The sequence below is a fragment of the Bacillus rossius genome, chromosome 12 (genome assembly GCF_032445375.1).
Source record: "Bacillus rossius redtenbacheri isolate Brsri chromosome 12, Brsri_v3, whole genome shotgun sequence".
Taxonomy (NCBI): Eukaryota; Metazoa; Arthropoda; class Insecta; order Phasmatodea; family Bacillidae; genus Bacillus; species Bacillus rossius.
Window position 1 is genome coordinate 31,708,626 of NC_086339.1, and position 18,384 is coordinate 31,727,009.

General features: G+C 36.5%; 1 protein-coding gene across 1 annotated transcript in view; it reads right to left on the minus strand.

Annotated features, from left to right (window-relative positions):
* Positions 1-18,384, minus strand: part of LOC134537288 (whirlin-like) — a 205,320-nt gene that overhangs the window by 11,579 nt on the left and 175,357 nt on the right. Inside the window, exon 8 of the mRNA XM_063377563.1 lies at positions 14,350-14,513. Within this exon, the coding sequence (XP_063233633.1) occupies positions 14,350-14,513 (164 nt within the window). The remainder of the gene's footprint in view (positions 1-14,349; positions 14,514-18,384) is intronic.

An 18,384-nucleotide genomic window follows, 5' to 3' on the forward strand; every position in this document is an offset into this window, starting at 1 on the left:
TCAGAAAAGAAAACAAAAATGGTCTGCAAAAATATGCAGCTCAGTTTTTCAGGTAATATAAACAATGACAAAGAAATAATATTGTTCCTAACTTGCGTAAGCGAGGGAGGTTTAAATGAATGGCGATGGTTATGTCAACTCATCAATGCACCTTCTGAATCATATGTTTTAACAGGAAAAAAAAATAACAGGGTGTTTAGTAGATGAGCATTTCATTATTGAATTCATAAATGGAAGCACCATGATATATTTTTAATTTATGTAGACGGGTAGGGGGTAACATGGTAATAGATTTTACGTCTGCTTGAGAACCAACCATAAACATGAAACATGCAAAGCAATGCCTTTCAAAATAACTAGCCTATCATGTTCCCATTCAAATTATGCTTTTGCCTTTGTAGCACGCAAAAAATATATATATTGATACGATTAGAGGACATACTTTTGAAAACAGCACATATTTATTTTTTGAAAAATGCTATCGTATTTGCTTGTGCAGTTTGCCTGTATTTATTACTGTATTTGCTACGGTTTATAAACATAATGAGCAATTAAGAATATTATTTACAGATCAATGATAACACAAAAACAGTGAAGAATTGTTTTTGTGCACCCTTACCATGTGAAAAAATAATGTTTCCAGGGTTTAAAAAGTTTTACGCAATTTTGCACACGGATGGAAACGTATATGCGTAATTTTTCTGTGTTTAAACAGCTTTCTAAAATATTTTCACAAGATTTACAAATACGCTTTGATGAACATTCCCGTTCTCTAAAGTAAATTGTTTACTTCCACGTTATTACCATATTAATACTTTCAATAGAAGTACGTCAAAACGCAATCAGCAAAATTATAGCCAACTGTTTAAATTTAAGCAATTTAAATGCTTTTAAAACTTTAACGCACTATGAAATCAATGAAATTTATTAAAATATTTGAACATATTTAATGAAAAAGGCACTTTATCACTTTAGTAACCAAAATTCCACACCCTATCTTTTTCTTAAAAAAAAATTCCAAACAACTAGGGAGTTGAAAGTACGCATTTTTTTTCAAAAATATTTCGTTACCCATAAATATTAACGAATGATTGTAATTTAGATAAAACTTTCCATAATCATATAATGGAGTGTGAATGAACGTTTTACTCTTAAAGAATAAGATATTAAGTCAACGGAAACTTACAAAAATTAAGTAATCACACAAGCAAGATAAAATCCCCAAAATAGAAGAAGAATTGTAAGGTTTAAAAGTGTAATAATAAAAATTGCATTAAAGACCATACGGTACCTACATCTAAACGAGTAAGGTTTATGCAGATTAAAACTATGGGATATGCAGGATTGGTACTTAATTTTCGAATATAGCATAGTACTTTCTAAAAATGTATAAAATATAACAAATTCTCATGCACTAACAAGTTTTTTTTTTACTAAATAAAGAACAGCCATAGCTACTACCATATCTAATAAGCTTCAAAACCCAAATACTTAAAAATTACGTAAGTTAAAATAACTATGAAAATTTAAATTCTCGTTTAGTACCTTGATTCTCACCTAGCAGCTTGTATTCTGCATACGTATACGACAGTAACTAATTAGAAAAGAACATTTAAAAGAAATTATTCGCAGATGCTGTGACTTCACGCACATTCAACACACATTATTCATCAAAGGTAAAGAGTTTTTTTTAAGTCCTGCTGTCATTCATTTTTTCCGTGTACATCTCTACCACCGAAGATACAGATGAAGTCATTAGAGTAGTTTTGTAAGCATACTTGAACGTGGTTGCATATTTTACAAAACGAGCAGAATTAAAGCATATTGCTGTAGCACTGTAGTAAAGTATGTACATTGGGACTCCAGAGTTTAAGGCGTTGGGACACATATTTGTTTCTTCTGTTAACACACACATCAGCTTAGTAAAAAAAAAGTCTTAGAAACAGCGGCATCGAAAAACAGTGACGTCAACACGGGGATGGAGTGGGCTCACTCGGGCTTTTAATTGAAGCCTGCACACAATTTTACGGTAAAAATTAACTTTATGCATGTGATTTAAGAACCAGTGCCCCAACTCTCTCTCCCCCCCCCCCCCCCACACAGTAGACGCTCATGATGTAGTACAACAACTGGAAACCAGCCGTTATCGATATTTTGCTCAAGCTAAATTACTCAAACAAACATAGGTACATGTATATATGATGTTGATAAACTCCGGCAGCACTGTTTGACCGATCACCATGAAAATTGGCACCTGTCTAAGTGTTTTTTCACGGAGAAGATTTCTATGCTATCAATTTTGCTATAGCTCGCCAGTAGTATATAATATAATAGGGCATCCGAGGACCGACTTCGCCACGAGAAGCCGGAGGATGCGACCGCTATCTTGACCTTTGACCTTGACCTTTGACCTTGAACCTGGCAGTCATCTAGTATCCACCATCTTAGATTCCGCCATTTAAAAATTACGATGTGACCATTTCAATTTAAGTTACGGCCACCATCTTTAAAATAAGTAATTATTATCAGAAAATTTTGAAAAAAGAATTTTAAAATTAAACAAACAATTCAATTAATAAAATTTTAATAAAAAAAAATTAAATACGCACTTACTTCATGGAGCTTGGAGTCCTCTGTTCGAACACAGAATGGGAAAAATTAAAAAAAAAAAAGATGACAGATCCTTCCTCCACGGAAGCCACTGACAGTCTGACCTCCCACCACTAATGCCAAGGTGTGTGTGTTTATATATATATATATATATATATATATATATATATAGCCAGTTAGTATGACGTCACGTCCGTCATCTTGTTTTTGACTGCCGGAGGCCGCCATATTGCTTTCGTCAGACGAAGGACGCAATCTTGTTTTCGTCTGCTAGAGTATGCTACCGCCATGTTAGTTTAATTTTTACCCACTAGAGTGCAGTAATAATTTATTACTGTGGTGCCCAACAACATGTCGACCGTCTTCGCGGCCAAGCATTACATGCACAGACTGTTTTCTCAGGAATAACCAGAAACACTCGGAGAAAACCAACAAAATATTGATTATTCATCTCAATATTTTGTTGGTTTTGTCATAATGTTTCTGGTTAGTCCTGAGAAAACAATCTCTGCATATAATTTTTTGTACTGATAACAAGCAATTTTATTCAGATTTTGGTTTAGTTAATGCATTTCTGTTACTAAATCAACACTTACAATACTTTTATCACGTGGAATTAAAAAAAAAACATCCATTACTCAGTCAAATAATAGGACATGCCTTAGACAGCAGAGAAGCACTATCAAGCAAGTCGAACTTTATTCTCCTTGATGTCTATCGAAGTCCTCCTTCTCTTGCAATCGTTAGTGAGCATCCCGCATCCCACATAGAAACAAGTAATATTTACATCAACACGACATGTGGCGACATCAGCTGGAAAGAATAGGAACTACTTGCGAAAAGTTTCTCTTATGAGATATATTAACTCTCGCTTAAGAAATATTAAAAATTATATTTAAGTAATTTATACAATTTAAAACTCTCAGTAAATATCAGGAATTATTCACAGAAGCTATAATGGATCCTGCTTCGTTGCCTGCAGCTGAAACGGTAAGACACAACTGTAGATACCGCAGCAAGAAATTTGTCCTGAGAAGGGATGCTAGACGTCACGAGAAGAATGATTGTGTTAAAAACCCGCTTCACAAAATTATAAGCTGTGATCGGTGTAGCAGGTTATTTACACGAAATGATAGCTTTAAAAGACATAGCAGAACTTGTAAAGCCAAGCACACTTACGAGATAGAGAACGCCGATAAAGCCACTCCACTAAGGAAGAGTGTGCTGCATGATGTTAATAACTTTTCTTGTCTTGAACGTAATTATGTCCATAGCTCTCCTGAACTCGACAAAAGAACATAAATTGAAGAATGCTGACGATTTAAAGCAGCCTAAAACCAATGGAAGTATCATCGCTGTACAAAGTAAAAATAATTTCAAGCCAATCTCAAGTAGATCCCCCATACTTTGGGAAAATGATGAGCACTTAAAAAGGAAGCTTTTAGAGATGAAAGTAGCTTCGACAACTATTTAGAATTCTTACAGTAATCCTGGTGAACATGCTGACTTCTACGATGATGACTACAGAAACTCTTTAGCAGGTGTCAAGACTAAACACTGTGATGAAGAACCTACAGCTGGCAATATCGAAGACTGTGATGAAGCACTGAGACCAAAATGATGGAAAAGTCGTGATAAAATGAATTATTCTGATAAAGCTTATGAAGATCCTGGGTCGATGACAAAAGTGACCTTGAGGCAGGTGTTAAAATGGAAGACTCAGAGATCTTAATAATATTTATTATATACATGCAAGGAAGAGGATAGCAGCAGAATAGATTGATTACGCATCATTGACAGATCCTAACATATTGGTTGTCAGGTTAAGACTTCTACATGCTTCGCTTTGTGCAGGAAACTATTCGCACACCAAAGAAGTAGCCTTCTTACTCAAAGAAGTGAGGGAAGCTGGCTACATACAATAATGACTTGTATTATTGGCATGAGTATAAATATTAAAATTAATAATATTTTGCATTTTAAAAGTGAATGTTTTATTTCTCGAAATCTGATTTCTAACTAAGATTGAGTTCTTGCAAATGCATGATAATTGTTGGTACTTGTGTTCATTGCATGTTCGGTGTGTGCATTGCGCGTTCGTTGCATGTTCGGTGTGTGTATTGTGTGTCCATTGCATGTGAAGTATGTGTGTTTACTGTGTGTACATTGCGTGTCCAGTGTGTGTACTGTGTGTTCATTGCGTGCCATGTGTTTGTGTACTACGTGTTCATCGCGTGTCGTATATTTACTGTGTGTTCATTGCGTGTCCAGTGTGTGTAATGTGTGTCCATTGCATGTTCAGTTGTTGTACTTCGTGTCCTTTGCATGTCCAGTGTGTTTACTGCGTGTCCATTGTGTGTTCAGTGTGTGTATTGTATGTTCATTGTGTGTCCTGTGTAAGTACTGTGTGTTCATTGCATGTCCAGTGTGTGTACTGTGTGCCCTTTGTGTGTCATGTATTTTTACTGTGTATCCTTTGTCAAAATTTTCAAAATGTACTTTGAACTAAACTTAAAAAAAATAAGGATATGTAATTCTTGCAGGAGAGAACTTGAAAGTGTCACGATACTTCCTTATTTATATTTGGAGTTCACTCTCCCCACTGGAGCTCAGCTCGACAGTGGCTATCCCTACTGCTAGTCTCTTACCTCGCACCTCTGTCCCAGCACACAGTCTCGTGGGTCTCAGTCGTCCGTTGCACAAGATACAGTCCTGATATACCCGTCGCTAGCCGTCCACGTTCGCTCACAAGAAGGTCACACGCCCTCTTCACTGCACTCTCACTTCCCTCACTCGCCGCTTTCACACCCATCGGCCATCCTCCTGGAATGAACTCGCACCCCTTTGACGTGTCGCGTCATCAGGGCCGACCCGAAGCCCGAAGCACACAGAACAGTAGCGTTATAGACACGCCACTCCACGCAGTGGTCTCTGGAATGACGCGGAGTCAATGAAAAGGGGGCCGTGGAAGTGGGGTGGAGGGGGAGGGAATGTAGCAAGGCCGGGAAGCTAATTTGCCGAGGAATTCCCCCCCCCCCCCATGGGGGCCATCGGGCCAGATTACTGCCTTAAGGCCCAATAATCCACCTCGCGGTCCCCTTCCAGTATGCTCGTAACAATATATATTATCAATATTATTTGCAATCTATATGTATATAAATATACATTTGTTTCTGTATATTTCACTTTGAAGCCACAACTACCCACCGGAGAACACTGGCGCTTGTGTGTGTTGAAACCCCGGGTCTTCCATCGTTAACTATGGCAGTCGCGTATCGCTAGCTGTGATGGTATGGGAGATATGGTGGTTGAAAAAGGTCTAACTCGGGCATTTTCATACATTTCGACTAAAGTGTACTACAAAAGTTTCGGAATCTCCTATAATGTTAGGGATTTTTCCAGTTTCGTGTGTGTGTGTGTGTGGGCCTTCGAGTTTACCACCGGCCACCGAACAGCTACCACCGACCACCCGTCATTGAAAGTATTAGAATGTTCTCGAATTTACCAGAATAAACCGGATACAGAGCAACCACTACCGACCATCGACCACCAAACACCCATATTCGAATGTACTACAATGAGTGAGAATGTATTATAATGTTCTCGAATACACCGGAATTAACAGGACTGGAGGGATCGAGAATGTTCTGGAATTTTCGAGGAACATTGTGTGTGGGTGGTGGGATTGGCTTTTGACACTATATAAAGCGAAGCATGATGCGCAAAATAATTGTGCAATTTTGTAGAAAATTAAAAGTAATCTATCGAAAAAGTGTACCTGCTTGTAGAAAGGAACTACCTGAATAAAGAATAGTTGTGTGAGCGAGCAATAATAGCTGCTGGAGGAAGGAAAAAAATAATAAATTGATAGACACAATGATGGATCAAGATGAAAGTTTATACTTATATAATTTTTATAGTCGTTATATATCCACCCGGTATGCCTTCGTATATATTGAAGCTAAAATTTGTATTGCCAGTCATACTATTACGAAATATTTACTCGCCAAAATTATGTAATGGCACATGATTATGCGTAAAACAGATTCTCAACAATATCCTTGACGCAGTAATCGTAACTGGCAAAAAAAAAATTGGTTTTCATACCTAGAATTCCATTGATCTCAAATGATTTATCATTTTTTTCAAACGATTACAATTTCCAGTGAGATTAGCTTATAGTATGACTATCAATAAGGCGCAGGGTCAAACGTTCCACTTTTGCGGAGTTAATTTGAAATAATCCTTCGTAATAATTCCACATGTTCAGTTCTATGTTACTTTTACACGTGTTGGACAAGCAGAAAATGTATTTTAAACAACAAGACATCAAATGTAGTATATAAGAATGTATTTTGATGAAATTACTTAATATGTATGCTATTTGTGTACGCCGAAAAAAGAATAGAAAGAAAAAAGAAAAGTCATTCAATGCAAGTCTTCTATATTAATTACATGCATAAATTAGTACAGATGCACCAAAAAGAAACCCTGAGAAACGGTTTGTCTTCAGCTAGTACAAAATAAATAAGTCATCTATCATCCTTGGGAAGCACTTCACACCGTCGGTCGTACATATTTACAACTTATTTATTCTAGATGAACATGCAGCCGGTGAAATTCTGACTCACTCTGTATATGTTTAAAAAATGTGAACAAATGGTTTTGCAATGTGCCAGAAACGCTAAACAGTGCGTTGGTATCCAAACGATTTCCCAGAGGTTTTCACGCGGTGAATATGGGAGCAAAGGGTGGATGTTAAATAATTTTTGGGGTTTCCGTACGACTTTCCCCGGTCTTGCAGGGGCTTTTTAATATGGACGTGTCATATCTGGCTGCTTCCTGAACATTCGGGCACCTTCTAGGGAGCGGCCATGAATGGACACTGCGCGAAGCCGCGTATTGCATAGCTGATAGTCTGCGCCAATTCGTGGGACACCCGAAAAATTCTGGTGCGCCATAGATGCGTTTGTGTTCAACCACTTCAAACGTCAATTTTGATGTGTAATATATTAGCTCTCGGTATACGGCATTTGGCGGGAGTAATCTTGTGAATGACAGAAGTCAAGGAAATGCTCAACAACCATGGTGCTGCCACCTGTGGCAGATGGCGCAAACCAAAGTTCACAATGCCAAATGAAAACCTTTTAGTATTAAGTGTTCAATGAATTTTGACACTATGGACAGTATTTTAATAAAGATACCTTCTCGCAAATCAGGTCCAAAGCATAGGTTTGGCAATTTGTCAAGTCTTTCTCACTTTTATCAGAGCCGTTTTTATTATATAGTTTAAAATTTCGCTCCGTAAATAGAATAATGTGATACTCGACGTAGCTGCTTCGGCAGCGAATTCTAGCGGCGTATGCTAAAACTACGTGTAATTAGCGTCTAGAAATGTAGCTGAAAATACAATTTGCATATATTTATCACGCACGGCATTATTTTAAAGAATTCTACGTTAAATTTCGTGTCCGAGTTTCGTACTACAAGTGTACTTGCAACATGGAAACACGTGAATTATCTCGTTACCGAGGTTAGATGTTACACATCACTGGCGAGTACTCAAAGACTCGCTTTCATTTTTTATATTCACACGTATAAACCTTCACCAGGCGTCATCGAGACCAATTTCCATAACGTTTTGGATTTCGCAATACGGCGGTATTTTGGCAGAAAGTGACTTCAACTGTGTCAGAGCATGTCCCCTCCTGACAATCCGTACCTTCATGGGACCTCCGCCACCAATCCACCGATATGGGAAACCATTTCATTCAAAAAATCCATTGACAGCATGTGTGAAGTGTAATTGCGGGAGGGGGTAGGAAGGGCAACCGCATGTTGGAACCACAACATAAACCATAAATAGGGAGGAAGTTCCTCTAATGATAAATTATGTGAGCATTACAGCCCGGAGGAAAAAAAACAAGTAATTCCACACGTTAATTCGAAGGGGGAGAGAGAGCCAGCAAGTTCATTGTTTTTGCCCACTTATCAACTGCGAATATTCTTTGAGTGGACCACACATTTTTAGCACGCGGGTGTTAAATGCACGCACATGTTTATGGTTGTTGAAGACAGGGTACGAATAAACCTGTGGGAAGGGTGAAGTGATTGTTGAGGGAGAACGGGGAAAATGTAGTGAGGGGGAAATCCCATTACCCTAGATCAAATATTTTCCCTGGCTCGTGAAACAAAAATTTCATTTTTACCAGGTAAAGTGATGTGACGTTGAAAAAAAGTGGAACTATTGCTGTTCCTGCGATTATTTACTGAATACGGAAATAAAAAGTGAATAATGATGTGTCGCAGCTGGTGCAGGATTTTACCAAACACCAATTTTGTTTGTTACCATGCCCTGGCATCATGGAATCGGTTGCCGACTTGCATGAGATATGAATGTTCGTGGAGTATGTGTTTGGAATACTTGCTAGTGAGAGTCAAATGGCCAATGATTTTTCACATCCTAATCACAGATAAGAACACGCAAAGTTTTACAATGTATTATTTCGAAGCTAAACTTAACCTGAACATAAATAATCAACCTTTTCTTTTAGAGTGCTCATTGCTCGATAAACTGGTCACATCTTTGGTAGACTACAAGTGATTGGGTAACCACTCATTTCCTTTTTCATAACTGGCTGGGGGTCGTCAAAGGTGTACCAAGCGCACTACAGTACAATTAGTCTAGGATCCCGATATAAAACGACCTTCACCGAGATGTTTATTCCATGAAACGTATTTTATATTTAATTTAATATGTCAATAAATATATTGCATATGGGTTGCCTAACAAATTTTAGTCCAGGGTATTTTTAATTAATAATTTAAAAAAATTGTTTTGTAACATTCCACCTGTGTGATTTTTAGATAAACTCTATACCAATCGAAAGTATGAAGCCCATAGAATATGCAAACGTTAGGTTGCCTATTTTGTTCCGGTCACAACTATCGGGTAGCCAGTTATAAACAGGTAAATCTATACTAGCATTTTGCAACGGTCTGCTTATTGAATTGAACTTAAATAAAATTAAAGATTATTTAATTATGAACACGGTGGTATAGGGTTGCCTGCGAAAAATCAGTCCCTAATTCCGGTTGTCGAATTTTAAAAAGTAAAATATCGCTGCGAGTGAATGTGTGCGACTGAGAGGTCCCAACCAACCATCCCATGCGATAGAAGAGGACACAGCATAGCAGCTGTTTAAGGTCCGCCCATTTAAAGAAAGAGAGTGCGCATGCTATTTGTGCTTGAAAATGAAAAGGATAGCGATAGACGCGTATATGCTGTGCATCATTTTGGAGTAGATTGTTGCTATAGATACAAGTGAAAAAACGTGCTACTATTTATTGTTGGAAAACATGGCCAAAGAGTGATTTTTGTGTGATTCGGATGACGAAATAATTGATTTTAATGATGAAACTTTTAAAGATAGAAGGCATTGTCGAAAGAACTGAAACGGAGAGTGATGACGAAGAAGATTCAGAAGTTGGAGATCACAGTTATATGTCCGATGACTCGGAACCTGAATAATTAAAAAAAAAAAAAAAAAATGTATTTTAAATTTTTTACAATAAATAGAAGTATTTTTCAATTGTTTTTTATTTTGTCTTCTAATAATAAAGATAAAATTTGCAAGATTAGTAATATATATGTATTACTATAACCTTCTTCTTCACTAAAGATGTGTATATACTTTAGTGTCACATAAAAAATAACACACATAAATAATTAATTGATTGAAAAATAAAAAAATAAATGACTATTTCTCTATTTTAATAATAAACTTTTATTTTTCCATTGTGAACATTCAAAATAACCCGACTAAAAATTGTTACTGCATAAGTCGAGCAATGAACTGCCCGTCTCTCCAAAAAATATAGCACTTTTGATTCTGTTTTGAATTGTCATTTATGTTTGCGTAGCAAAAATTTTTAGTCACAGTATCCAACAATTTGGTACAGGGTACGAGTTAAAAAAAATGCTTATGAATAAAAACCACGAAACTTATTGAATTTTGGTTTTTGGATTCAGAATGGTGATTAATTGGTTTATGAACTGGACACAGCCAGTCCCTTATTTTTGGGACCGGATTTTGGTGTCCTATCCGTTGCCGTTCTGTTGCCCAAATTCCGCGCATGTGCATAGCTCACTTTTTCGTTGATTTCTTCAAGATGGCGGACCCGCGTATGGCGTCAATAATTCGTATATAGTCTCTTTCGTGATCATCGGGTGACGTACCAAGCATGCTGGTGTGCAAAATGAAACTTTATGATAACCTAACTACCCTGGAATACATTTTGTGCACTTTAATAGTAACAACAATAAATAACCGCAAACTTGAAAGTAATTCAGAATAATAGAGAGGCCGTTCTATTTTTGTGCGGTGGTGCCGCTAACTCTAGTAATTTTTCTGTAACAATCATAACGATGGTTGCGTAACGTCCGCTAGAATGCGTTGAAACCAGTTTGCAGGGCATCGTTTATTAAAACGGTTGACGATTTCTTTCCTCAACTGGGATTCGATCTGGACACGTTCTGTAATACGGCCGCGCGAGTGCTTATTCGCTACCTTATCCTAACGTCTTGGAATACCCGCCTTGAGACCATATGAACTCGTCACGTCGAAATACTCGCGCAGACAATACTACCTCTGTACGCTTCACTAACCCTTCTACTATCGTTTCAAAGGCATTCTGCATAAACGATTCTGGGCTTTCTGGATTTAGTCCACGTCCGATGTTTCGGGTTGTAATTCGCTCTTGAATATGGTTGTAGCTATTCATGTGGTCACGACGGACGCGTCATCATTAGAGACCTGCAAAATTCGTGGTTTCGATGGCCTTCAGGATAGACTGCACATACCCCTGTACACTCGGGCAAATAACGCAAGTTCATTGGCTGCCGACTTGTAAGTCGTCTCAGCTGGTTTGTCTGTGATTCGATCCTTCTTTGGTTGAGGGTTTATAACTGGTTGAGATTCGTCCAGATGAACAGTGAGCCAATTGCAAAATTATCTAAGAGGTATATGTGTTTGAATTCTAGCCTATCACCGAATCAATCCGCGAATTTTGCAGGTCTCTAGAGACCACGTGACCTCGGTGGACCCCTGATCGTTAAGCGTGTGCGCCACAATTAAAGTCATTATTTTGCATTTAAGTGAAAACGCTGATAAACATGTAGACTTTTTCAACGGTTTAACTTCCATGAAATTAGAAATATTTACATCGCATACTTTTTTTGCGATATTAGTTGACAAAGTTAAATTATTAACTTTTTTTGGAGCGCACGAATAAAGAGAATCAACTGTGTAATACAGGACTAAAATTTTTCAGGTATAATATCAATACTATTGGCTACTTCATGAAATTGTTCGAATTTCTTTTGAGATTATTTTATTTAATTTTACCTGGTCTTTCAAAACTCTCATATTTGTAAGGATTTTAGTAGCTGTGCAAAATAAAATAAACTTTGTTAATAAACATACAAACCCTATCATGAAGTAGTCAGTATCATTGCCTTTAAACTTTAAAAGTTTCAGTTCTGTAATATTTTTAATTATTCTTATTAGTAATCCCCAAGTAATAAAATTGTAATTTCGGCAGCTAATTTTGCATAAATTATTCTATATACATTTTCTTAATTTCGTCAAAGCTAAACCATTTAGAAATATGTTCAGGTAAATCTGTGATTAACGTAAATATAAAACATTGACCTGAAATGGGAGGCACCCCCTTAATGCGGCACGCTGCCTTGACAAAGTGAATCTCAACTGCCCGATAGCACTCGTGTTTATGAGCATTGAGTCAGTTCCCAAGTGGTTCGTAGTCTACTATAAAATTGGAGATCTCGTCGCCGTAACACCCTGTATCACACACCATGTTGAATTTTTCACATTCCCGTCATTAGTATTATTTAAGGGCTTAAAATGATACTTTAACTCGATACCCACCCTTGTTCTCTCGCCAAATATTTCAACAGATGTTCACAAAGTGAAATTAATGGGATAATAATCACGAACAATCATGCGAATCTTTTACACCCATTATATTACTCTTAGTGAATATATGTTGAAAAGGTTTATGACAACAAATTCATCGTGGTAAATTGTAAAAATATTCCTTAAATAATAACAAATTACGAGAAAATGCTATTAACATTGTAAGGACTAATCCAAGTCATCTGTCACAATAGCATTTTTTTCATTTGATGGTTTGTTCGCACATTTTGCTGCCAGTTATTTAATAAACTTTAATTACTAGCAGTGAAATGCCACGCTGGTGATCGATACATTGAATACTTGCATGACTTATTAACGTCATTAAACAACACTAAGTAAATGTCTGGTGAAAAAAAAAAAACATTCGTGACGAAACACAGAATGCAAGAGGGCTATCGACATTTATTTACAGAAGTAGCCATTTAATAATAGAAGTACAGTGGTTTAATCTGGTTTGTATTCAGACTCCATTAAAACCGCTTGCGTTCAGAATTTTATGGGTGGATTTCATCTGTTGTCTGTTGACCTTGCCCGCCAGGTTTACTTGCTGCGCTTCAGGGTTTTTTTTTAGTTCGCTCAGAGTTTCCATTTCAGTAGAGTTTTCCTGTTTTCCAGCGGATTATTATTCACGGGTTAGTTCCCGTAAAGATTTTTCGACGGAGACCAAAGCACATACTATATAGTTATTATTTCTACACGGCCGATTCATTATAACTTGTTTTCGGTACCTTTGAAATGTATATAAAGATTTCCTTGGTTAAGTATTCCCGTTAAAAAACTATCCTGACGTTAGATAATCCGGAAAGGTGGTGGCATAACCTGAATGAAGTGTGTGACAGAGACTTAAAGGCTCGGTCGCACAGGCCAAGTTGATTCTATTTTCATTTTATAGTTATTTCGATCATTTAAGGGATATTTCTGAAAATCTAACACAATACCTCCCATCTACCGCAAATATTTCCACAGACATTCATTAAGTGAAATGTAATTGCTGTAAAAATCTGTGTAAGTGATAGCTATTACCAAAAATTGCGCGAAAATCTACACCAATTACATTACACTTAGTGAATATCTATCGCAAATATCAGTGACAGAATAACAAAGGCAAGATAGGTGTGCTGCTTTAGTAGTATATATTCGTTCCTCCAAGAACAGGAGGAGGAGTGTAGATGGAGTGAATGACCGGCCGCCATCCGACGTCACGGCGGCCATCTTTGTGTCAAATTTCTTCAAAATACCCTCAAAATTCTTTAACAGTTCTCTATTTCTACGGAAAAAAAATTCCCTTTATTGAGGGAAAACGCCCAAATTTAGTCGCCAAAAAAAATGTCCTAAAAGCGGATTAAGACTCCATAAAAAAAATTAATTCAAGCCACTGAGCCCGGCGCCATCTTGGACCATGACGTCACGTCCACCATTTTGTTTTCCAGAATATTCTGGCACTTTTTTTTTCAGAACGTTCCGCCATATTGCATTCCGTCGTTCTGAATGATGTCGTCACGTCCGCCATATTGAAAATCCGTGATTATTATTAGAAATAAAACAAATTGGAATAGATTTAAAAATTCATAAAAAAAACTGGTTAAGTATGAAGATAAATTAAAAAAAAAAAAATGTCGGCATGGCTTGTGAGACACAGCCTTAATCCCTGTGCAGGGAAGTATCATCGCCCCCGATGTAGAGGTACGTAGGGGGTTGATGGGGAGGTGGGGAGGCGGGGAGGCGGGGAAGGGGGGCTCACCTAGCACAGCGTGCCGGGGCGGGGGGCTCGGGCCCCAGGCACACCCCCGAGTCCTCGCTCGGGGTGCGGAACTCCTCGGGCTCCCGGTAGGGGTCGCAGCTGAGGCCGCCCTGGGGCAGGTCGCAGGGTCGCGCAGCCGTCGCCGCCGCCGACGCAGACGCAGGCTGCAAAACACACACACCACCGGGGCGACTCTCAACACGCCAGCAGCTACGCCCGGCTGCGGCCTCGCGCAAGCCTTCCCGCGCCGCGTTAAGGGTGTGCGCCACCTCCCGACAGCCCGTTTCGCGTGTCCGCTAAACAACGTCCGACCCCCCAGTATTTGTTTATATCAACAACATAATGTTCACGAAATAAAAAAAAAATCTGTAACACGCATATTTAATTAAAAAAAAAAAAAAACCAGCTGTCAAAAACTCATCAACATATTTTCACAACCTATACCTTTAAAGATAACTAACTTTATTGATTTCGTTTAACAGAATTTTTTTTTCAGGTTTATAAACAATGCCGTCGGTTTACTTCGTTAAAAAAAATGGTTTATTTTATATTTTAATGTCGATTAATTATCTGATGGTTTGTGGATTTCACTTCTGAACTAAACTTAAATTCACCGAACAGAAACTATAGATAATGCCATGAAATAGCCTTTACCACAGATTTTTTACCCGGATTTTTTTTTTACGTGGTAGGTATTTATTAACTTTCCTTGCGGTTAGGTAACAAAAAGGTTTAAAAATAAATTGACTTTGATACCTAATCATGGAAAGAGTTAAAACAGATACTTTTAATGTAAATCGAAAAATTTACGTAACTGAAAACTACTATACGTTAAACAATGTTTCACGTAAGTGTTAAACAATCAGCCGGAAAGCGTAGAACAATTCCTAACTAAAGCTCCACAGTAAACGGAGGGTATAGAGGTACTCTCTGTTCCCAGGATATATATTTAGGGCGAAGAAAATCCGCATCATGAGTCAATTCGACGCGTGTAATGGGGAGATTGTCTTGTGGGATAATCTGAATTATAAAACTGCCCCCTCCCCAAGGTTGATGTTTGGCTTGTATGTGACGTATATTGAAATGTTTAGCCTAAAAAAATGGAGATTCTAGAAAAAAAATTGCTATCTTAACCTCAAAAATATTGTGAATTCTATACGAATAAGTGATTGAAGAACCATGTAATATTTTTTTTAATATCCAAAAACTAAAAATATAAATATATAAACTGATAAAAGGTTCTCTAAAAAATAAGCAAATAAAATGTATATTAGTAGGTATTATTAGGTAGCCAATATTTGAAAAAAAAAATCTTGGGAGACAAGCTAAAACTTAATTCATAAATATTTTAAATAGATCATATTGATCCGCGGAATACTTTCAGAAAATAATAAAATCATACGACAATGTATTTACAATATTTACGAAACTGAGGAGTTAAGTTTCCATTGGACTAATGATCATATTGTAACACTATTGTAATATTGAATACGAATATTAACTGAAACACTGTCGTAGCAAAGTTTGTGAGGATTAGAGAATTAATAATGGATGACCAATTTTAGTAATAAAAAAGGTATTTCATGCAAATTTGGAGTGTGTATTACAAAATCTAAAAAAAACATAGATATAGTCTTAACCCTTTTTTCGAATCGTTGTTTAATTACTCATGCATACAGGTATGAAATTAAATTAAGAAGTATTTTCTTTGAGTTAGTTTCTCTAACAGAAAAATGTTAAGGCATATCAAATGTTAAACAAAAATATACGTTATTCCGTACCTATTAGCATGTTGAGATGTAATTAACACAAGGATGCCATGGAATACATTTTAATACAGTAAGAAAAGTTGAAATTATTGAGAGGAAAATTAACAATAAAAATATCGAAAAAAAAAACTACTACGCACAGCATTAAAATAGAAGCAGGCACTCATTTGCGGAAAATAGCTAACCAAGCACTGTCTACGAGTAGTCACTGTCAGCTCGAATCTACGAGTTCTGTTGAGGAGTTAAAATTAAGAGGAAATTTTTAGATGTGAATTAGATTCTAGCGGGAGATGTAGTAAATGAAAATGCCATCTTTTTTTAACAGTTCTAAGGCCAGTACTATATTAACACTTTTAATTCTTTAAAGATAGTGTATAATTAAATGCATAGAATGCCTGAAGTTATAAATGACCGGCGGATACGAATGGTTTTACCCCGTGAAGTGATTTTTGGGGAATTATTCTATGAATTGACACAGTGATATGGCCTTTGAAAATCTGTTATTGTGTAATCTCTGCCTCAAAGAAAGCAAATGCCCTTTGGAACACACCGGATTGTGGAATACGTTTCCCAGGATCTACGAATGTAAACGGATTTACTAGGACCTGCACAGAATTCTGTATGCCATATAGTTTAACCCTGTTTGAAACGTGATTTTGTGTACCAGGCTTTAGCTCGATCTGATACACGTTAAGCTTACTAAAACACAAGGATTTCGGCGATAGCAAAGTGACGAGAGTCAAACAACGAACAAAAGTCCAGGCGAGATTGTGGCACGATGAAGGCAGAAAGCTATAGGCCATAATTTGCGTCATAGTTATATTGAAAGACTGAAGATTCAGGGAACAAAAAAATATTATAGTAAGCCCATAAAACCGACTCGACACTCTTGAACTAACATGAGTCATTCTTATAGCTGTGGTAAACCTCTCACTTATCTTTTGATGGATGTATAGGAATTAAAATAAATTATAACACGTTATCAAGATTCCACTTCCTTATGTCTTGTTTCTGTGTCAACCGGATGAAAAAAATTTGGTAAATGAGTATGGCCTGTGGTAATTTGAGCATGCACGGTTACGTGATTTTTTTTATTAACACAGTTATGATTTACAATAACATTTTATCTTGACACAAAGTCTTGCAATATGACGAAGAAAGCTGGCAGAGACTAGACATAGACTTTCAAGGAGAGAAAAAAAAGACCCGAGAAGAGAACAAGAAATAGGAGAAAACAACAGCGTGATTCATGCAACTCTACAGGTGAAGGCGAAGTTTAAGGTCATCTCTCAACAAAGAACAGAACATCAACTAAAGATACAAGCACGTCTGCTTTAGTAAAACTAAAAATCATGCCAAATAAGTTCTAATAGATCCATTGAATTTTATTTTGCGTTTATATATATTTTTTATTTCTTAGAAATTTATAATCTGTATTTACTTAATTATTAGTGTCAGTATTTAAAAGGACACGTGCAAAAAAATTTCGATTAACCGAGAGATTTTGAATATCCTAACACAAAAATATAGAAATTTAATATTGAAGTTTTGTATTTTAAAGCCACAAATTACACTCAAAGATATTATAGACGAAAACCTTTATGTCGATATTATTACAACGATTCCGTTTATTTGTTTTTTATGTGCACAAATATAAGATTTAAACAGCATTAAAATAATTTGAAAATGTTGAACCAATAAATTAAAACTGACTTGGTGATTGTGGACAAATTTCTTTTGTAGTAATATGCAAGTGAGAAAAAATAATCACAGGAAAAATTGAAAACAAGTAACAATTATATTGCAATGATGCACTGACAAAAATAATGAACAAAACAGTTCAATCATTAATAATAAATAATTTTAAAAAACAGTAAATGCGAGATCCAACCATTAATAAAAAAGAAAAATTGCCCAATGCAAGTACATGTTTTGGTTTTGGTTTAGAGTACCAATTTAATTCATAAATGCCAAATACAAACAAATGTTTCAGTTTTGTTTAATTATAAAAAATAATTTAATTTATATAAAGATGTTTCTAGATAACATTATAAAATTATATATTTTTTTCCAGAATTTTTTTTATAGTAATTTGATATAAAAATTAGACCCTGCGTCTACGGCATCATTAATGTTTGTTTTAACTAAAAACCAATTAGCATATGTTTGTCTTATAGAAAAAGCATACATCTAGATCGGATCTGATTGTCACATTGGCAGATTTGTGAAAACACGCATGTAACCGATTCATAGGACCCGGTTAACG